Source organism: Sapajus apella, unplaced genomic scaffold (genome assembly GCF_009761245.1).
Source record: "Sapajus apella isolate SASKATOON/1434 unplaced genomic scaffold, GSC_monkey_1.0 scaffold115, whole genome shotgun sequence".
In the NCBI taxonomy this organism is placed as follows: Eukaryota; Metazoa; Chordata; class Mammalia; order Primates; family Cebidae; genus Sapajus; species Sapajus apella.
In genome coordinates this window covers 1,549,780-1,572,895 of record NW_022437055.1, presented here as the reverse complement: position 1 = coordinate 1,572,895, position 23,116 = coordinate 1,549,780, and the positions used below count along the sequence as shown (strand labels likewise).

Below are 23,116 nucleotides of genomic sequence, written 5' to 3'. Positions count from 1 at the left end.
AAGTGATTTTAATGCAGGTGGTTCACACAGAACACATTTGTAACAATTTTAACGGACTGTAACTCTCAATTAAAATTCTAAGTTTATCGAATAATAAACATCATCTTTTGAAGAACACATAAAACTCAGTAACAATTTCAAATCATGATAGAAAGTGCTTCCTGCAAAATGCTAAAGCTTAACCGACATGAAAATAAATCTAGAGCCTTCGTCTGTCCCTACAAACACAAAGCCATAACCCCAAGACTGATTCGCTAAGACAGTGCACTGTAAACTACAATACCCAGAATACCCTTCCCGTCTGAACGCTGGGAACAATCGGAAAAGGAGGGGAAGAATTGTGCGTATAGAGAAATAAGTGTCGGGACTCCATCTCCCACAATCCTCGGTCTTCACTTGTGTCTCTCCGCCAATTTCAACATGCGATTCCCTACAGGAAGAACAGCCTCAAGCGACCTCAAAATACATTTCCCATGAAGCCATGGGCTCGGGCCTCCGGCTTCCCTGGTGACTAGTAGCCAATAGGAGACGCCGCAGTGGGCACCGGGTGGGTGAGAGTCCAGCCTTGGGCCGGAGTGCTGGGCCTAGGCCTGATAGCGCGAGGCGGGCATTTCGGAAGAGAGTGGCGCGGCGTGGGGCCCCACGAGGGCACTACGCGCCCAGGAGCTGCCGCGTCGGCCCGATTTTCCGCGGCTGTATAAGGACTAGCGCTTCGGTAGCCGGGGAGCTGGAGGTCAGAGAGGCAGAAAGCCCGAGTGGCCTTGGCTGGGGAATGTGGGACTGAGGGGGCCTAGGGAGGAGGGTGCTTCCGGGGCCGCGGTCCTCAGCGCCTAACTCCGCCCAGCTCCGGCTCTGCCGGGGAGGGGGTGTCGGGAGTGGGAGTCGGGGGTGGGCTTCTGAGCTCTAGGCGCCTGCTCTCTTTGCTCTTTTTTTTTTTTTTTTTTTGGTCCAACTCGCCTGCTCTTTTTCTTTCACAACGCCGCCTGGCTGCGCCTCCTCAGAGGTCTGAAGTTAGGGTTCGAGTCCAGGGTTTTGCCTAGGTGGTATCTGGACTCTAATTCATACTGCAGGAGTTGGGTGATCTCTCTCCTCTTTTTCCTCAATTTGTATTTCAGGTTTGGGCACACAACCCTCCCTACGCTACACTCCCCATTTCCTCTGGGGCGTGAAAATTCCTTGCCACGCCCAGGGAAAGTTTTTTCAAACTTTCTCTTTTTGCCTCCTTAATTGATCACCATCTTTACCGACTCCTCAGCCACCTGCCACTTACCCCACCACGTCTTTGGAGTGAGAAGGGTTTCTCCTCAATTTCTAGAAGGGATGGGAAGCAAAAGAGGGAAGGAATCTTGCTTTTGAGAAATGGGTGTTTAAGGTTCAGTACAGGGTTCTGGTCAGAGTAAAAGGCAAGTTCGACCGGTTATAAAAACACAGTGCTTTAGGGGTTTCGAGCAAAGACTCATAGCACTAATGTTGACAAACATTTAGGGGGCACACCAACTACAGAATAAAGGAGATAGTGTGAAACAGACTGTATTAATCATTGTATTATTACAAACACGTGCAAAAAATGCTAAAGGAGTTAGTGGAAAAGCATAGTGATGGGGGTGGTGAGTTAATCTATGGAAGTTCAAGCCTAATCCAGGAAATGCTGAAGCCCTCATCCAGCTTTCAGGCTTTGTGAAGAAGGTGAATTTTAATTTGGGCTCCAGTGGAGTACAGGGGATTTGAAGTGGTCAAAGAGGAGAGAGAAAAGCTTCCTGATACTGAGATTGCAGTTTGAGAAGGGTGGTCAGAAGAGGGAGCACTTTGAGACAGGTGGGCTTGCCTCATTGGAATAAAAGATGTAAGCAGGAAATAAATAGGGTTGAGAAGCTGGGGTCATAATAACATGACACTTTGAAACATACACATAGTTTGGATATTATTCTGTATCAAATAAAAATGAAGGCAAAAATTAAGATTGGATGATTTTTCTTTTCATCCTAGGGAACCTGATTTGAGATCAATTCTTGGAGAACACAAAGAAGTGTGATGGTATGTTCCAGGTGTGAGTTTAAATCCAAGAAGAAGCTTGTCTTGCAGATGTTTTGTTTGTAGCTATTCTTAGCTACAGTCTATAGCTGTCAATTTTAAAGCCTAGAGACATCAATTTATTCTTAAGAAATGCATTTGCTATCCCTGTGCATCACATTATCTGAACTGTAGTCATCTCATTGGGTGACAATAATGACTGCTATTTATTGAACCCACATAATGTCCTAGTCATCATCATAAATACTTCATTGCATTATCTTAAGTGTGTTATGAAGTAGGTACTATTCCTGTCTTTTTCTGGAAGAAAAGACCAAAATGCACAGAAGTTAAACAATCCACTTAAAGTTACATAGATTATAAGTTGGGTTGAGGTTTGAGTGTACGGATTTCTGACTCCAAAGCTCATGCTCTGTTCAACTTGGTTTGCTACTCCCAATGTTCATTTTTGTTCTTGACTTTCCAGTTGTGGTAAGGAGAGATTATTGTGAGGTATAGTTGATCATCCTGGCCAAAAACCAAGTGATTCACTTCAAATTTCTATGTCAGAATGTGTTTTCTGTAAAGTAGCTGCTAAAACCAAATTAGCTTAACTGCCATTGCCACTGTAGCTAATTGTGTCTGCCAAAACTATAGTCAGTATGGCTATTTCTGAATTAGATGATTCTCTTTATAAAACATATCATACCTCTAAGCTATTTGGACCTGGAGAGTACTTTGGATTTATTTTATTTTAGCTTTTTCAAAAAGTTACCTTGGACCCTAGATCTCTTTCATTGACCTCTGCCCACATGAAGTATTGGGGAAACAGTGACGTACAAGGCGTGAACTCTTCCTGGGGTCTAGTTGGGGAGCTAGATGCCCACAGTTCTGAGATACTGTAGTGTGTAGTACAACAGAGATGAGTACAAGGTGCTATGGAGTGATAAAGGGAGGTGTGACTCATCGTAAGGGAAACTCAGGGAGAAGGCTTCCACGAGGAAGTGACATGACAGATAGGTTTTGAAGGATAGTGAGTTTGCCCCGGGCAGGGCAGGAGTGGAGGGGAGGCATTCCAGATAGAGGAGTCAGTCTGTGAAAGATGTGTGGCTGTATAGGAGTAGGACATGATCATTCAATGTGGAAGACTTCAGCATGGCTGGAGTGCAGATTATTTAGGAAAAGGAAGGTATAATAGGTAGGAGAAGAGTCTGGAAAGATAGATTGGGGCTGAGTTGTGAAGAACCTTGATTGCAATGCTAAGTTGGAATGCACCCCCATAGGTCAGTGGTTCTCAAAACGTAGGGCATCTGCCAATGGTAGTTACATTGTACTCCCACAAATATTTTAATTTTACTAGTTACATATTCAAATATGTCTTATAAAGCATAAAACTGAACCAAGTCATCACATCTAAGGCTACTTTCGATTTTACTTCATAAAAATAGAAAGTGATCCAGTTTTCAGCTGATTTAAAGACAAATATTAAGTAATTATAGTACATGGTAATATGTACTATTATTGTGAATATGGTAAAAATCACTAAGTAGTACTCAAATGACTGAGTATGTGAGAAGTGCTGCTTGTAGGCCATAAGAAACCATTAACATGTTTTAGAGAACCACGATCAGATTTTTACTTTAAGGACAATGACAGGAAGGATACAGTGGAGGTAGACGTGACTGGAGGCTGCTACTCTTTTCCACAGAGAGACAATAAAGACCAGGAGGGAACAGATTCAAGAAACATTTAGGAGGTAAAATTATTAGGACTTGGTGGATGTTAGTATTATTAGGTCAGTGTTACCAGAATTATTTTAAAAGTCTGCATGCCCCACTTGCCACTTGTCCTTTATATTCTATGGTGAGCAATAATATTGCCAAAACATGCTACATTTCTATGTTCATTAAGATGACAGTGGAAGCTATAGTTACCACTCAAGTGTGGATTTGGATTATACACAACATCCTTCCCACCGTACTAAGTGTCCTTGAGAGCAGTCGCACAAATATTCAAGGCACTGATTAGGAATATGAGTATGATCTGTGGCCCTTAGGCATCCAAGAAACTCCTCAGCCTTTAAGATTCAGCTCATATATTAACACCTCTGCAAAGCCTTCTCAACAACCCCTACCCATCCTACATGAATGCACGCAGAAAGCAATGTTAGGTCTCTGGCTTCCATAAGACTCTGCACTTACCTCTGTCCTAGCCTGTACCATACTGTAGTATGTCGGTCTGTGGATATTTCTGTGCTTCCCACTAGACTGTGAGCTCCTTGAGGGCAGGGACCAGGTTTCATTCATCCCCATACCCATAGCATCCAGAACAGACTTGACACATAGTAGTCAGCTAATAAATGGTTATTGGGTTAAAATAATTGATAAACAGATTTGCATGAATATAAATGGGGACTTTGGTAGCACAGACTGCAAAATGCTATGAAAAGACTAGCTGTTTGCCACATTTGCAACTTTTGCTGAAGAAAGCAGTAAATTAAAGTGCCCATAATTTCACTAAAGACCTATTTTTTCTCTCTTTTCTTCACTCTCCCCTGTTTATCTTACCTTTTTCTTTCTCATCACTTACGTGTCCAGACACCTGTTCCTTAGCCCATTGCTTTGCTTCTCTTGACAGAGTTCACTTTCCTCCTGCCCTGATACTTTTCCAGGAAACATTCCTCCTTCTACCCACCCAAGTCCAGTGCACTTCATCCTTGACATCACTGGCAGATGCATCTCCTCCTACTCATAGACTCTGCTAGTTGATACAGCCCTTCTGGAGAGCAATTTGTCACTATGTATCAGAAACCTTAATGGAATATAGCTTTTAACCTACCACTTCAACTTCTAGGGCTCTATGCTGAGGAAACAATCATGATGTTGTGAAAATTTAATACTCAAGACATCTGTCCCAGAGTTGTTTATACTAATAGCAACAACAAAAAAAGAACATCTTAAATGCACAATACTAGGGATTTGAATGAAATCAATTGTGTTACATTTATAGAAAGGATTACTAAGTAGTCTTAAAGTTGATTTTACCAAACAATATTTAATGAAGTGGAAAATTGTTTTTGATATACTAAGGAAAAATTCCCATCATAAAACTCTCACTACAGAGTGGCAGATCCCAGTTTAAAAGCAAACACATATCACATATACACACAAACACACACATCTGTGTAGACATATATAGGAAAAATCCTGTAATGTTAAACACACACAAAAATATTAATAGGGGTTTGCTGCAAATGGTAAGATTGTATATGACTTCTACTTTTAACCTTTTGCATATTTTTATTTTCTAATCTACAATACATTTGTTAATTTTTAAAAAGTTATTTTGGCCAGGCACAGTGGCTTAAACATGTAATCCCAGCACTTTGGGAGGCCAAGGCAGGCAGATCACCTCAGGTCAGGAGTTTGAGACTCACCTGGCCAACGTGGGGAAATGCTGTCTCTACTAAAAATACAAAAATTAGCTGGGAATGGTGGTGTGTGCAGCAGAGGTTGCAGTGAGCTGAGACCACACCACTGCACTCCAGCCTGGGTGACAGAGTAAGACTCTATCTCAAAAAAAAAAAAAGTAAGAAAAAGTTATTTTAACATGTTTTCCCAGCGTCCACCATTGTCTTAGTTTGAGGCATACCTTCCACCTCCTAACAGACATGCATCACTTCCTGGATTACTGCTGCCTCCAGCCTGCATCCCTTCTAGTCCACTCTTTACCAATGCTGACAGAATGATTTTTGTAAATCACAAATCTAAAGCTATCTGACCTCTATATAAAAGAGTCCAAAACCTGTCCATAGTCTTCAGGATAATATCCAAAATTCTTAGACTGGCTGATAAAAGCTTTGAAAATCGGCTCCCAGCTTGCCCCTCTAGTATCAGTTTTTCCTTCTATGATTTACTTTTTCTGGGGGTCTTTGACCAGTGCCAGGCACATGATAGGTATTTAATTAATGTTAACCAACGTTGATGTGGACTGTATGGATTAGTAATTGTATGCCAGGCAATTTACTGGTATTTAACTCTCAGGGCAGAAATATTTAACACATGAAATAGTTATTCCTATTTTACAGATGAGGAAAACTAAATACGTCAAAGCGAGAAGAAAAGTTATCATAATAAAGAGCATTCTTTAAAGAGCAAATTTAAAACCTCCTGCCATAACTCTGTTCTCTTTATTTTCCAACAATCCCTGCTGGTCCTTGTCAGTAAGAAAACAGGCTTCGTACACTCCCTTGGGCAAGTTATATGTGACCACAGCATAACAAGAACTGTTGTTCTTGTTATGTCAAGAACTGTTGTTATGTCAGCCGCAAACTGACATGATCTCACCATGTCGTGGTTCACATTGTGCTCATGTACAGAATTCTTGCCTTTGTGTACATAACACTTCATGCAGGAGAGATGGAATAGCTCCAATTACTCTGTTTTTCTTTATTTTTTGAAATTCTATGTCATTTGGGATGGGAATGTTAGCAGAGAGCTACAGAAAACTGTGATAGAATTGAATGTACAAGAAACAATGTGTCTCATGGGAGTCGATGTCATTGGTTAATTTATTTTTTTAAATGTCATGTAGATGTATTTTCCAGCAATCTATCCCCAGGGAAGACCTTGGTTGAATTCAATAGTTAATCCTACTTACAGAATGCAGCCCATGTGTACACTATATTCTTGCATTGTTAAGTGATTTTAGACATATGTAGTGGATTACCATAACGACATACAATTGAGTTTATATAGGATATCTGATTTTCTCTAAAATAATGTATCAGTGGTCATATTGTCATTCAGGATCCTGAAGTGTAGTCTGCCCTTCATTTTCCTTACAAATAATACCCATTGTGCAAAAATGGATGATTTCTAAGGGACAGAAGTCCTAAGCATGAGTCATCTGAATAAAATAACAATTCTTTATAAGGCATTGTCGTTTTTAAGTACTCCAGAAAAAACATCTATAGTTTTCCTGTTTCGTGATCAAATAAGTTGAACATAGAAATTACAGATAGGGTTTCACTTCATTCGACGAATTATTGTAGGCTTACTATGTGAAAGTACTCCGTTGCACAGTGCACTAGATACTCACAATTGCCTTCCTTTTTAATGCCTTCTGAAGAAAAAAGAGAAAGAGCAAGGGAGGGAGGGAGGGAGAGAGGGAGAGAGAAAGAGAGAGAGAGAGAGAGCACAAGCAAGCACATAAGAGCAAGAGCATTCAAGAGCAAATTAAAGAAAGAGAAAATTTTAACAAGCGGGCCTATGTTATAAATGAAAATTTACCTGGCTGAAAATTGGGATATGTACCCATGGGGATGTGTTCTTTATTTTTTTCCTGTGGGATATCTAGGCAAAAATAAGCTACCAGATAGCTGATAAGCAAATGATCTACTTCTCTGTTTACAAACAGTATGAAAGAAGGAACAGTGACTTTCTGTGCATCCCAGCCCTGCACAAGCCTGCTGGTGATGTGAGAGTTATGATTGTGTCAGCTTTTCTAGGGTTTCTGTCTCTGTTGCAGAGATTTGGCAGACACCTCAGACAAATTTTATGTCTCTTAAATCTTCCTCAAGCTAAGCTTGGCTCTTAGATTTATTTGTACAAAAAAGTAAAGTGTTTACCAGTTTGACATTTTTGAAGATCAAAACAGACTTAGTTTAAAAAAAAATTCAGTATACACCTCAGTTTAGTCAGAAAGACCTAATTGCTTTTTGCTGTTTGTTTAAAACAGCCCAAATGTGTACTTTTCAGAAATGGCTACTGATCATATATCTAAAGATTTATGTTCTAGTCCTCAATGTTGCTTCCTTTTTTTCTTGCCTAAAAACTGTAAGGTTTTGAAGTCTTAATTTTCCTTTTTTGCCTTTACTGATACATAGTATAAAACACTATAGGATGGAAACATGGTGAAATACATCGGCAATCTAGGAGGGAAAAAAAGATAGTTTTTATTAGCTCTGCTTCCCTTCCCTTTTTGGTGCTCTGTTTTGCAGTGGTCTCTTACCCACAAAATATTGTTCCTTGGCATAATAACGATAGGTGAGTAGAAGAATCAAAAGAGCTTCCAGTGACCACTCACTAACAAAGCTAGTCCAAACGTCTCTGTAGGCAGAGCACAAATGAATGTGGCAGTCATTCAGGAGAATTGAGACACTGTATGGAGAATGTTACTTCAGAGAACAACATTGCTTCAGTGGTGAACTATGAAAGATAAGGATGGAGAAATCCCCAGTAAGGGCCCTTGTCATCTGCTCCAGCTGCTCTTCATTTTTAACGAGCAACAACTGCTAGTGAGAATTTCCTGGGATAGAAACTGCCCCAAAATAAGCCCCCATAAGGTGTCCTCCTGTCAGCTTTTCTTCAGTCAGGTCCTCATATGTACTTCACTAGGATTATTCTGATCACATACCATTCTAATTTTCACCTTTCAAGAAATGCTGAGTTTGACTTCAATGAGTACTTGATGTTCAAACTCATTCATTCAGTGGACATTTGAGCATGTATATAGGACCAGACCCTATACTAAGCACCAGGACTATAATAATGAATTTGATGTAATCCCTGCCCTTGAGGAGCTCACAGTCTAATAGGGGAGATAGACACTCAAACCAGTGATTATGTTCTGATATGAAAGGTACTCAGAGAGAAGGTGCTCTTGAAATATGGTGGAGGGAATTACACCTGTGGGTAGACAACTTAGAGATCAGAGTCTGACTGTGCTAAATCATAAAGGATGAAGAGCGTTGCCTAGTCTCTGTGTGGACAAAGAGGTGATGGGCAAGGATTCCAGGCAGAGGGACCACCAACACATGCAAGGCAGTTAAATGTATAAAACTGAATGGTTCAGAGAAAGGTAAGATATTGTGTGTGAACCACTTAAAGTGTGGGAAAGGGGACAGGAAAAGAATCTGGAAATCTATCCTATGGCTGATTGGGTGAATTAAGTCGGTTTGCTAAGAAGTATGGCCATTGTCCTATATGCAGGAATGAGTGAACACAGGGTTTTAAATGGCGGGGGGAGTAACATGATTGCATTGGAGGATGGACTTCATGGGGGGACAAACTGAAGACAGACCAAGTCCACTTTCTTTTTTTAAATTTTATTTTTTTATTTTGAAATAATTTCAGTTTAAAGAATCATATAAAGAATATTCTTAAAATAACCATTTGAGAATAAAATTTTAACATGATGCTTCATCATTTCTGAATATTTTATTTGAATCTCCTACAAAAAAAAAAAGATCTTCCATATATAACTACAATGCAATCATAGACATCAGGACATTTTCTTTTTTTAAAATTTTACTTTAAGTTCTGCGATACATGTGCAGAATATATAGATTTGTTACATAGGTATACATGTGCCGTGGTCAAGGATCTAGAAACAGAAGTACCATTTGACCCATCAATCTTATTACTGGGTATATATCCAAAGGATTATGAAGTACACTTTATACTTTGGAAGTTTTTAAGAGGTTTTACCCTAATCACTTGCCACTATTCAGGAATGCCGTCTCTGTTAGGGTTTCTTTCCATATACAGAGATCACTTTGAACAGTGATTTCCTTCTGCACACAGGACATAACTTCCTGCACTCCTTCACATGTTGCTTAGATGAATATTCATTCTTTCCAACTCAAATCAGTGATTCCAGAAGTAATTGAGGTTTGATTATCATGAAGGAAAGAAATCAGTTTTGAAGCACAGCAGCTTCATTTCCAAAACATTCTATGAGGCTTATTTATTGCTTGCTGAGTCAGCAGGGCTGAGGCACGTGTTGGTCAGCTCCCCTTAGGAGTTGGGGGAGGAAAAGGGAAAGAGGCTGAAGAGATGTCAGGGAGTGGCTGTTTGAAAAATAAGCAGCAACCAGAATGTTGGAAATCCCCAAAGGCCGCATCCAGATATGGGAAGTAGATATACGTACCAGATTTACATAAATATCAAACAAATACATGTTGAAGGTACCTATGCCCAAACAAATTGTACCATCTAGCCAGTCAGTTTTAGATCATGTTCTTTTCCTGACTCAGATACTGTAAATGACTTCCTGTTTTCCATAGGATGAAGTCCAAACTCTTCAGCCTGACATTTAGTACTCTCTGCAATCTGGCTCCAACCTATCTTTCTAATCTTTATACTTCTGTCTTACAGAACTCTACTCTAGCCAGTTACCCTTTCAGACACTGCTTTGGTATCCCCTTGCTTACACTGGGAGCCCTCTCAGCGAATGGATTGTGTTTTTTACTTCTTTGAATCCCCCAAACTGCCTAGCATAGTGTCTTGCATATAGTAGGCCCCCAAGATGTATCTGTGACTATTACTGTTCCCCATCCTTCCACCATTCTTTCCAATATCTCTATTAACCTAATGCCCTCACTACTGAAAATGGCAACTGAGACACTAGGTGAAAGAGGTTGGTGCTCAACCAATTATCCCAGCCTGGCCATTTCATGGCAAGCAAGCTGAGGCTAAGAGAGTCGAAGTGACTTGATCAAGATCAAACACTGAAGAAAATCAGGAAACCTCACTTCTTCTGATTCCCTATCCAGTGTTCATTCTGTGATTCCCTTGTGAGCTTTCAGACAGGTGAAACCAAGCCTTACTGTGTGATCTTTGCAGGAGTTTGAACTGATTGGAATCTCAGAGTTTGGTGCAAGTTTGATCAACTCAGAAAACATGAAACTTTGTTCTGGTTCAAATCATTTTGCTAGTTTTTGTTGTTTTCAAACTATTAACATTTCTGTTTTGTTTGGAGTTTAGCAACTAGTGTTGTCTCTCCCCATTTAGGTTCATGGTTTGGTTCAAGTTATTGATTCTTTGAAATCTTCCACTGGGACTTTTGTTTTTGACAAAAATACTCAGAATGTGGGGTGGCCAGTGATGGAAATTCATTTGAAAAGATCAGTCAGGCTTGGTGACGGCTGCCAAGGAGGAACTTGGGTGGTTTAGGGAAACGTTAGTGCTTACATTCTGGAACTTGAAATCAGGGTAATGGAAACAGTGCAATGGTTTTTGGTGTGCATGTTTGTTTTTATCAGGATGCTCTGATGCTTTAATTGCCCTTCTTGCTAATCTGGGTTGAAACTACTGCCTCCGACCTCATTGACTTTTGGGACACTCTGTCAGTCATGTTCCTCATTTTTTTTTTTAACTGTGAGAAAGAAGCTAACAAAAAAGTCATCTTTCCTGTCCTTTTCCCTTTACTTTGAATGGCCCTTCTGAGGAATTTGGGGAATATGAATTTCAAGCTTACTTGTGTGGAGGAGTTTAGTTGCAATGCCCAAAGGCAGAACAACCCAATTCTGAAATACAGCCTTGGTTCCTTTCTTACCAATGTGGTTTTTAAAGTCTCAGGCAAGCCTACTTTGCTGAACCTGAAACTGGACTGACACCTTCCTTAGTGGCCAGCCATACTGCTGGTGAGGCTGTGGTGGAGGGTTGTAACGATGAGACCTCTGGAGAATTGTATCCACCTGCCTGAGTTTCCGAATGACAGAGGAAAGTGAGATCTGTTAGTAGGGCTGTCGGTACCTTTTCAAGCTCTTGACTGTTTAACTAAGCAGTTGGAAGGCTAGGATTGCAGCTGTGGTGGTAAAGGGGCTACTCCCAATACCTCAAAAGACAAACACTTTTTATTATAGTAGGTGAGACTTTGGATGATCTCAGCAAGTATGTTTCTGATTAGAGAGCTCTCACTTTAGATTCATTTTGTTTTCTCCACACCTCCCTTCTCCTTCCCTCCTTCTCTTCTCTTTTTCTCCCCTCCCACTTTCAGCAGCTCACTTGCTCTTAGCTACCAATTACCTGTTTTGTGATTAATATCATCTATTTTCCCTATGGGTTTAACATAGATTTTGACTGTATATTTTACTGGCATCTTCAGTAGTAGCAATGACGTTCAAAGGGGCAATTAGAAAAAGTTTTCTTTCTTCTTACCAGAAGTATGATGGGCACTTTTTTGAGGGCACAGATGGCACTAGATGGGGCCAAGGGGAGGTGACATCTGATATTTCTGCTCTATCCCCCACCTTTCTTTTGGCTGCTTCAGATTTGGTCCATGTGGACAAACACACACTTGGGTAACCACCACGCAGATGGAAATCAGGACATGTGGGATTTGGCTGAACCAAAGGTCCCCAAACATTGCCTGGATCATTTAGTGCCCCAGGTGTGGCCACCCCAGGACTTCATGTGCTAAAATTGTGTCCCAGCTGAAGCCAGCTGGTCACTGTATATATAGTATCAAGGCAGCTTGGAGCCTCATAAAGCATGACTTTGGATTTTTACCTTTTGGATTTAGATTTAGCTAATCAACTCAAATCCTACTGCAACACACTGGGCAATGAGAATGTAACAGGCACATCGAAAGCTTGAACAAAAGCAGATGCTCATTGTCTAGTAGTATGCATTCCAGATGGGACATAATACTAGACCATATGAAGAAAAACGGACTGACTTTCTGGAAAGGAAAGAGAACTTTGAGGACTCCAGCCTCTTTAATAAACTTTTGATGCATTATTTTAAAATTTTTTCAAAAAAGTTCCCTGCTGTGGAATTTTAAGAGCAAACAGCAATTCCTTTTAATTTAAAAATTCTTTCTAATGTAAGAATTGAACAGTGTTTCATGAAATTATATTGGTTGTTTCTTTCTTTTTTTTTTTACCTTATGTGATAGAGGTGTCTCACTTCAGTCATTCAGGCAAGATTTGTTTAGGGCATGGTAATAATAACCCCATGCAATTGTATAGCCCTTTACAATTTACAAAAGGGTTTTCATACCTATTATCTCATTAGCTCTCCCAGCAATTCTGTGAAACAGTCAGGATAGGTACTATTATCCCCGATTAATAAATAAAGGGAACTTCCTCAAAGAAGTTAAGTGACTTGTCCAGAGTCACATAGTTAGGAAGTAGTAGAACTGGAAGCTGAACCCAGGTTTCCTGATACCCAGCCCCAGTGCTCCCTCCTTTGGTTGTATCATGTTTCCTTCCAAAGACACTGTCTCCTTTTTGTTCCTACTCATGATTAATTTTAAAATCCATCCAAAACTGAGCTTTAATTTTGTGGATGAGTAAAACTGAAGCACTTAACATGTAAAGTGCTTTCTTAAGTCCCCTATGAAGTGGGTCCTGCACTTAGCTCTTGGCTTTTCACCTTCATTTTAACTGAACTATTTTTGGGTAGACATAGACTTGTTTTTCATGTTAAGTATATGCACAAAAGTTGTGTGATCCACTGATTATAGGTGTGAAAGCCGCACTTGGGGAATGGGACTAGGGATGAAAAGTTGGCTTAAAATAATTAGCTTCTTGCCTTTGTGTTAAGAGATGTCATGTTCAATAGAATTTAATTTCTCTGTACTTCCTTTGCTTCTAGCCTTTTAAATACAGTTCTTTAGGGAAAATTAACAAATATTCATTTCGAATGTTGATTTTTCAGGAACACGGGTAGCCAGAGGAAAGAAAAAGTAAAGGGGTGACTTTCTGTGTCCTATAAGAGTGGGCAAGCATTATTTTGTTTGGAGCTGTGAGCTAAGATTTCTTCCAAGGCATGCAAATTATAAAGTTCTGATTTGTCAACTGCATGCTGTTTCTTTAGGCACTGATGTATGAAATCCTGAACGAATTCTCCGATGAACACACTGCTAATTGCTTCTCCACCTGCTCTCCAACCTCCTCCACCCCACCCCCTCCACTCCCAATTCAGCCTATAAGTGTCCGTCATTGGAGATGGATGGTGACACATGCAGTAATAGCAATTCATAAAAGCCAGTTCCAGCCCTTGTCTTCAAGGCTCCTGGATTTTCCACTGCCTGCTTTTGTGTAAGTGAAGTGGATGGAAGTGCTACTGGCATCAGAATCCTCCTCCCTATGCTCCGTTGCTAAAGCTCAGTTGCTCGGCTGGAGCTGAGCTAAATAGAAGCGTCGGATCTAAGCTGAATTATAGCTATTTTTCTTTTCCTTCAATGGGGTGGGTGGGTTAGGGATAGGGTGTAGTGGAGGCTTGGGGTGCTTTGGCTTTTCTTCTTGTGGAGAGAAGAGGGTAAGGAGAGAATAACTCACGATAGGATATAACGTGAAACAGTTCCCTGAAGAGTGTCACAATGTTCCTGGTACAATATACAGGTATAGTATATGTTGTTTTATCTGAATTTCCTCTTTGTTTCAAAGTGCATTTCTTTCTTTTATTTTTCCTTCAGTTCAACTGTACTGAAGGACAAATAAGGTTCTAATGAGCTAAACAAAATAGCTGTATAAAACATGCCTGCCCCCAGCTATAATGTTTGTAGCAGATTGCTGTATAAAATCTGCGTTTTCTGTTAAACTGGTAGTCCCGATCCCTTAATTGTGCACGCTTCTATGCTGTATTCTTGTATTGAATTTTTCAAGTCTTATGTCTGCAACTGGTAGTATGTGATATAGCTTAGAGTGTTTGCACACAAGACTTAGTGCTTTGGAAGCAAAAAGCAATTTTTAAACACTTAGTGTGTTATGTTTCTCTTGAGTTTATTAACTCCTGTATTTGTTAATTGGCTTTATAGATTTGGCATATAGTTAAAGATTAGGGAAACCTCAAATAGGAAGCATTCCAGGACACATCTGTTTGGTAAATTTAGTTATTTTTCATTAGTGATCTCAGGTTGATGAACATTATATGTTATTGTTGTTTGTTGATTCTTCTCATTGGAAAAAAAAGTGCTCAAAACAGCAAAGCTAAAAATATGAGCTCCAAACCATCTGTATTGTAAAATATCCTTGGATCAAAAGTGTTTCTTAAGTATTCTCTTAAGCTTTCAGAAACATAATGGTCCATAATAATGAAGAAGACTCTGAACAGGTATGGGCAAATGTTTTTTGAAAGGCTTCTTATACAGCAGTTAGACAGAAAGGTCCCTTGCAAATGAAAAACCCTGAGAAAGTTTCACTTTCTTGCTGCTCAGAACAGAAGCTTAGTTCCTACAGCCACGTTGTTTTGATAAGTTTGGATATCATTTGTTGTCAAGGACTTTCATCTCCATTGTTGCTTTATTATTCTTAAAATATTGTGCTCCTGCGCTTAACAGCTAAAAGATCATGTTCTATTTTGATGCGTGGTTTGACAGTTGATTTCGCTCCGCATTAATTGGACAGCATGCAGATGATGTGGAGAAGTGAGTGAGTGACAATATTTCAAGGTTACGTTGAAGAGCATACAGTGAACCTTAGTGCCTGGACCAACAGCTGCTGAATTGAATTGTCTGCAATTAAAGCAACAGCAGGTTTGTGTAGTCTCCCTGCAGCCCATTTATTTGAATTTATGGCTTCAGTTTCTTCTTTGAGTATTGGTTGGTTTGTTCTGCTAAGTGTTGGAAAGTTATGCTTGTTGGATGTTTTCTCTGTACTCAATGCATGCTTGACTCTAGAAGAGCCATCTCGTACATTTTAATGTGAGAAGTTGTTGAGGTTTTTTTTTCTTATGGTTAAAACCAGAGACTGTCCTATTTTCTCCACTACAAAACTAAATAGATTTACGTGGAAAATATTGCTTTGTTCAATAAATAGAGATTTCTTGTGGACCAGTGTTACTGGTTTACATTTCTGGCAGTGAAAAATGCTGGACTTTGTTATGCTAGTGGAATTACTCTATCTGGGAAGAACTTCTCTATGCTAATAAAAATGTTTACATTTTAAAAACGACATTATCTCCTTGCCAGCTCTCAATTCCACAATGACCTAATGAATAATTTCAAATCTAACTAGGTGGGTTTTATGACTGTATTTTATTTGTATGCTAATAGTGAATACATGTTTAATTCCTTAATGGTTTTACTCCATTAAAAAGTTACAATTGTAGTATCATTGTTGATTACTGAATCAACAGTGGATATGGTATAAAACATTTATGTAGTGATTTAATATATACTTTCTCAGTTCATTCTCAGTAAGTGTGAGGTCAGTGATGATATGATCTCCATTTTGTAGGTAAGAAAACTGAGACTCAGGATGAGTAACTGGCCTGAGGACTCACATCTAAGTGCAGCCTGAACTTATAGGTTATATTATCTGACTCAAGAATCGGTGCTTTTTCCTCCCTGATATCAGGCTGCCTCTTGGTTGATGGGTCCCAGGTAAATGTGACTTATGCTATCAGTGAAGAAGGATAAATTTGGTAATTTACTAAAAAATGTATTCTTGAATAGGACTCCAGAGATTTTTTCAAAACTCTTTTTTAATCCAGCATTTATTTACATATCTGAGTGATTTCAATATTAATTTTACAGATTTTTAAGAAACACTAGTGTTTTGATTAATGTGTACATCAATATGAATAAATGTAGAGCTTTGTGAAATTTGGGGGAAGCAAAATGTTGTCTAATCGAAAAGGTTAATATGGAATATTTTCTTTTCTAAACAAGTAGTTATTGTTCTCCTCAATGAACTTATAAGATTGTTTCCATGAAAGTATGTATATTTTAAGATATACTGACTGTGAATGTGAAGTGCTGTATGTTTTTGAAATTTGAGTATTTTGTCCAGAGCAGCAGAAAAAATATATAGCTAACTCAGGTTCACACTTTTCTTTCTTTCTGTCTGTTTCTGTGTCACTGTCTCTTTCTCGTAGATCAGCCTTCTTATCTTTTTGAATTTCCAAATGATTTCTCAAATTCATTTGTTTTAAGGGAAAAAATGCTTTCTTTCCCACTGAAGAAAGGAATACTATTTAAAGCCGCATCATCAATTCAGCAAATGAACCCAAATACTTGAATAGCTCATACAAGCTCTCTGGTAAAACTTTCCTTAAAACCCCTTCAGTAAACATTCTTCAAGGGGCCATTTTCAGATCTAAATTTATTAGAGATTGTGCCATGTACTGGAATAATGACTGGATGCTCAGGCCATAGACAACTCTTCTTCAGCACTTGACAATGAACATTTAGGGATATTGATAAGAAAATGAGCCAGAGATCCAGCAAGGATTGTTATGATCTGTTTATGAGACTTAGGATGGTAATGAATATATTGTCTTAGATACTGTGTAATTGGAATTTATCCTTATCTAAGATGATATCTTTATATTTTAGCACATCTTGGCTGTCTTTGTTTTATTTCCTTCTGGCGAAAAAGAAAGGAAGACTTTTATCATTCTTTAAACTTAAATGAATTTGATACTTAAAAAATACAGGTGAGGACTTTGGGGAACAAATCAGGATTAGAGGAAGGAGAACTGGGCAAACTAGGCATGTAATTGGAAGTTCCATATTAAACTTGGTTTCAGGTGGCAAATGTCCTGTGTAGTTGGAAGCTCTGGCTAACATCCCTCACTCTGTTCCTTTTTCTAGGAATAAGCATTCTGAATATCAATGAAAAAGAATTTACTGGGACTTTTAAAGAAATTGACATTTTCTTATTGGTGAAAGAAAAAGTATTTCATCTACAAAATAGTTACTTTTTCCCCGTCTTATTAGAGGCCAAGAAAAATTTGAGAGGGAGATTTCTAGGTTCTGGTTGTTCAGGGAGCTGAAGTTGAGTCTTCTGATGGATTTTTCCCCTTTAGGACACCTATCAGTGTGTTTTAGAGGAGTGAAGGGCAGGTCTCATGGACGGGAATATAAAGGTTAGTATACACCAGTCCATGGTGTGCTGGAGCCAGCTTGCACTAGCTTGTTTAAGGGTATCACATCAAGAATATTAACGGATTTGAAAATTTATTCATATTTGAATTTTTCAAAAAGGACTTAATATGCTTATTATGAATAATACAATAATTAAGGCATGCTATTTATGTAGGATAGTATAATGCAAATGCCCCTTGGGCTGCTAAACTATACTGATTGACATTATTGAGCATAGTACAGTTGAGTGTGTGTCTCCCTAGCCATATATAAACACAATAATAAGAATAGCTAACATTTGGCTAGGCACAATGGCTCACGCCTGTAATCCCAGCACTTTGGGAGGCCGAGGTAAGCGGATCACTTGAGGTCAGAAGTTCAAGACTAGCATAACCAACGTGGCAAAACTCCATCTCTACTAAAAATACAAAAATTAGCCAGGCATGGTGACAGATGCCTGTAATCCCATATACTTGGGAGGCTGTGGCAGGAGAATTGCTTGAACTTGGGAGGCAGAGGTTGCAGTGAGCTGAGACCATGCCATTGCACTCCAGCCTGGGCAACAAGAGTGAGACTCCATCTCAAAAAAAAAGAAAGAACAAACATTTATTGAGCCAGGTCATGTTATAAATACTTTATGTGTATGAACTCATTAACCCTCACAGCAACGCCATAAAGTAAGCAGTAGTATTTCCTTTTTAAGGTTAGAAAAACAGATTTTAAGTATCCTGCCTACCATGTCACATAATTACTAAGAAGCAAGAATCAATATGCGATCACAAGTTTGTCTTCTGAGCCAATGCTCTTATCCACTACGGCATGTATGTCTTTAGGGGATCTTTATTAAAGAAACTGTTTGCCCACCTGTGTGCTACCCAGAGCAGATATCCCACTGTTCATGACTTCGAAAGACCTAGACAGTATAGAGCTGTCTGCTGACCAGACTTATTAAAATTTTTTACTTTCTTTCCAACACCCATTGTTGGTAGTCTTTACTGACAGAGTCAAGGGCAACATTGTATCCCCAAGAATTTCTAAACATTGCTACTACTCATGTTCTTTCTTCAGATTTTCATCTTTCTTTTTAAGATCTCTTTCATAATCTGTTGCTTCCCTCTCCACACTTGGCTTTTTACAACAAGAAACATTGACAGCCAAAGTGTAATTTTTCTTCCATGCAGCCAAATGACCAAACATCACACAACTTCCCTGCATCTACTCTCTCCTGACTCCATCTTATGTCTAACTGTTAGAATGTTCTTCCTAAATGCAGATCTTATCCTATCACTCCTCTCCTTAAAAATCCTCTAAAGGATTTTTGGATTTTGCTGGGGTTTTTGTTTGTTTGTTTGTTTGTTTTTTCCCCAAATAGGCATTCAGGGCCATTCATAGTCTTGTCGCAGCCACTAAGAATTGCCTTACACTCTTATCTCCCATTACACAACACTCTTTATATCTTATTTACCTGCCATTCTGGAGCACTTCTGGGCCATAGGTGCACCCCAAATTTTCAAGCTCCTGTGCCTTTCCATATTGTTCTCTACGTTTCAATTGCCATCCTTCCTTATCTCCAGCAACCCTAGAGCTGCTCAATATTTAAGATTCCACTCAAATTACACCTGCTACTGTTTTTAATATTTATTTTTCATCTGTGTTCCCCCACTAGACTGAGTTCTCAAAGTCATGAGCATATTTTACGTGCCTCTTAGCACATAGCCTGGCACCTTGCACACAGCTGGCACTCACATGCAATATTCAGACCTTCAGCAGCTGCACCACCAGAGGTTTTTCTCCTCTTCTGCGAGCTAAAGGTCCAGAGCTGTTCCAAAGCCTGAGTTTCTGAAGTTGAATGGCTAGATTGCTTCTGCTTTGCATAGATATTCTCGAATATTCTGTTCAAACTTTTTTTTCTAGTACAAGTACCTTCTTGATTTTTTTCCTATACTCATCCTTACTCAGATCTACGAAACTTTCAAAGCTCTTTCTTTTGCCTTTGTGGAACACTTTGCACTTTTGTATAGAGATAAGGGCCTGCCTATGTACACATATTTAATACTATTCGAGAAAAGAAATCGGTATTTGTCAAGTGATAATTGGAATTTTTGATGCAAAATCACAGTGTTTCTCAAAATATGGTTTAGGAATTACCTGTGACAGCATTACCTAAGACGTGTAAAATGTAAATTTCTGAATCCCCATCTCAGACCTACTGAATCACTCTCTGAGTGATCTGCATTTAACGAACTCCCCAGATAATTATTTTGTACGAATGACTTTTGAGAACCACTGTTAAAAGGCAAAAATAAAATGCTAAATTCTGATCTGTATTCTCTATGGATATTCATATTAATTACATTGTGGAAAAACTATCATGAAAATGGTTTGAATGTATTGTTTGAACACTTAAAGTTTCCTGTTTTCTAACCCAGTGCTGCCTGATAGAACTGTGTAAGATGATGAAGTATTCTGTATCTTTACTGTCTAACACAGTATCCATGAGCCACATGTGGCTATTGAGCATTGAAATGTGGCTATTTCAATGGAGGAACTGAATTTTTTTGGCTTATTAAGTTTAATTAAATTGATACTTAAATAATCACATGTGGTTACTGAATGTAATATCATCAGTGTAGCTCAAGAAGGTTTGGCTACCCAGAAGGAGTAATTCTCTTACAGGTCTAGATGGCCACAGTGATAATTGTATCAACAGGAAATCAAACTGGAATGTTGTTTCCTTTTACATATAGGACAAGCATTTCTTTTTATGGATAATTTAAATTTTAAAAATGACCTAAAGTGAGTTATCCTCAGAAGGGATTTGACAAATTATGATCTCAATTAAATTTAAATGTGAGCTACACTCTTCATTTCTCATCAGTACTATTTTTCTCATATTGCTGTGCTGTTGACGGGTAGTTGTTAAGTCTTGATTTCTGAGCTAGGGATAAGAAAGTTGAGTTAATCAGATGAAAGAGCTCCTACCTTCAACATTTATGTCATAGACACTTTTATACATTTTAGCTTTCAGTCCCTTTCACTATTTTCTTTTGGATTGTTCAACCCCTTAGCCACTCATGATTCATGACCTCTCAGCTTCCATTTCTTCCTCAAGTAAAACTTTTTTGAACCACTAGTATATTCCTTTCAGGACAATTTTGTTATTTAAAAAAAACATTAACACTTTGGAAGAATTCGATCAGACATGGACTGTAGTCTGTACACAAAGAGATATAAATCTAGATCCTTTTATGTTTTATTATTGCCTGGAGTTCATCAAGTGTATTAGTTGTACTTGGTGGTTTTAAAAAGAACCCAGTGTCAGAATCTAAAGTATTGGGGAAAAAAATACACCGATAGAGTAATATCCTTGACTATTGTTATCTATGGAAACTATATGGTAAGTAATTATGCCTGCTGGACCTGCCCTCTGTTGCCTAGATCCCAATTGTTTGTGTACTTTTCAATTGCTAAAATTTTTAGCACATCCTGAAATTCACTTCTTTCTCTTCCCATTCTTCACTTTCTTTGGCTCTGTTTTCTGTTTTTAATGGACAGCAGGCATCCTCCCCCGCTTTTTTTGTACCATTCAAACTCACTCCCGGAATTCATTGTTATATCCAGCCTCACTGAACTGCCTAAAGGAGTTCAAAAAGGGTGTTTCAAAGTGCCTCTCAGGGCCACCCTGGAGCACTCTGCAAATAGGTTCTTTTGTTTTGAGGACTAAAGAGACAGTATTGCAGCTACAGTTTTGAGAAATGTGTAAAGAGAAAACCCATTTGGATCTAAAGGAAAATTTTAACCTCTTGCCTCTCCCTTCCCCCAGACTACAATTTTCAGTGACATTTTTACTTTGTTTAGGAAAGCAGACATTTCTGCTTTCAGTCAAAAAGTTCACCCTGATCAGGACCCTTCCTAATTTAAACCAGAGTGGAGACGAAGGGAAATATGTTTTAAAGGTATACTATAGGACTATACTAAGATATTTACATAAATTATTTTATTTAATCCTCATTAGTACTCTCAGCAAATGATAGTTGTTTTTCTTGGTTGAGACTATATATACCAATAACTTGTCTAGAACTCTGTCTCTAGAAAAACTGCTCTTAGAAAGACTGCATTCCTGTTCCTTTTTACTTATACACATGATTGTGAATGGTTGCCTTTTCTCTTACTCTCTTTCTCTGTGGGTATGGGTGTTGAAGAGATAAGATGGGAGGGAAGAAAGGAGGGAAAGGGAGAAGGGAACAGAGAATAGAGGTTATCAGTACTAGAATGTTCCCTCGTAAAGATCCCAGATCTGTATAAAATGGGAGAATGTAAAGAAAACACTTTCTGCACTGTCTATCAAACAGGAATTGGGATGTGTTTTAAGAGAGCTTCTGACTAAGGGGTTGTAAAGAAAGCCTTCTTTAGATTCTTTATACACTCTACTTATCAACACTCCCTTGCCCTGCAGTCTAAGAGACTGCTGACTCTTGCTGCCAAATATGGTTGGCATTTTCCCAAACCCTGCCCGAGGGTTTGGAGGTAGAACAGGAACTGCAAAGAACCACAAGTCTTACACACTCTGCTGAGTCATGGAAATTTGCCCAGCTTATTCATTGGAAGTTGTACAATGTGTATTCACCTCAGTTTGTGGTAAGGAATATGAAGAATGTAAAGTAATTGCGATAATCCATATTTAATAAAAATGGGAATAAGCTGCAAGTAAGACTACCGTGGAAAGGTTTTTTGGGAGGCATTTGACATTGCATCTGGGTTATGAATATCAAACAAATAAATATAAAACAGATCATCATCAAAAGTAATTTTGATTCATGCTTTTATACATCTACAAGTGACGGGGAATAGTAAACTATATTAAGAGTGTGCAATGTGATATAGCATTTTAAAAGCCAGTATGGTTTTGAGTAGCTGCCATGGATATGGACAAATAACTTAGAGCATAGTGGTGAGAATCTCTTTTTAATTGGTAGTAAGACTATGCCCAAGTTTCCATTCTCTGGAACTGAGATACTAGTAATGGAAAAGAGCAATTGAAATGCTTAAGGAATCTAGGGAGAGTGGTTTATAATGGTGGGACACAAAGTAAATATGATAAAGACAGCTCAAGTAGTTCGTGAATATTGGCACTCATGGCTGTTTTGATTGGCGTGAGCAATAAAGAGCATAGTGTCACAGAAAAAGAAATAAGCACAGGCAGAAACATGAGCACTGGAGGGATGAGGCTGGAATTCTAGTAGTATCTCTCCCCGTCTCAAGTAGTATTCCCTGAGTGCCTTACCCAAGGCTTTGTGAGGCTTTTAACAAGAAGGGAAAGAAATGGTCTGAGAAGAAATGGCTTGAAGGAATTGAAATGAGAAGGACATAATCATTTTGTCAAATATTAACAGCTAGCTAAAATAAAAAGAAACCCCACCTTGAAGCAAACTCTCCAGAACATTTCTTTTGCTGTCCTCACATTAAGGCCAGATGAAGCGCAAGCTGTAGAGAAGAAGCTCACTCT

At 38.8% G+C, this 23,116-nt stretch overlaps 1 protein-coding gene and 1 long non-coding RNA gene across 9 annotated transcripts in view; one reads left to right on the top strand and one right to left on the bottom strand.

Annotated features, from left to right (window-relative positions):
- LOC116537967 overlaps nucleotides 1-380 on the bottom strand; it is a 12,774-nt gene extending 12,394 nt beyond the window's left edge. Inside the window, exon 1 of the long non-coding RNA XR_004263440.1 lies at nucleotides 1-380. This exon is cut by the window's left edge and continues 306 nt beyond it. This is a non-coding gene — a long non-coding RNA (uncharacterized LOC116537967).
- Nucleotides 381-464: 84 nt separating this feature from the next.
- ENOX2 (ecto-NOX disulfide-thiol exchanger 2) overlaps nucleotides 465-23,116 on the top strand; it is a 275,984-nt gene continuing 253,332 nt past the window's right edge. For 2 of the 8 annotated variants that reach the window (XM_032260196.1, XM_032260197.1), the window contains exon 1: nucleotides 14,010-14,143. In XM_032260196.1, coding sequence (XP_032116087.1) covers nucleotides 14,122-14,143 — 22 coding nt within the window. In that variant the 5' untranslated portion in view covers nucleotides 14,010-14,121. Of the gene's footprint in view, nucleotides 734-1,986; nucleotides 2,035-14,007; nucleotides 14,144-15,148; nucleotides 15,277-23,116 lie in introns of those variants that run through there. The other 6 variants (XM_032260200.1, XM_032260198.1, XM_032260199.1 and 3 more) reach the window with 6 other exon arrangements.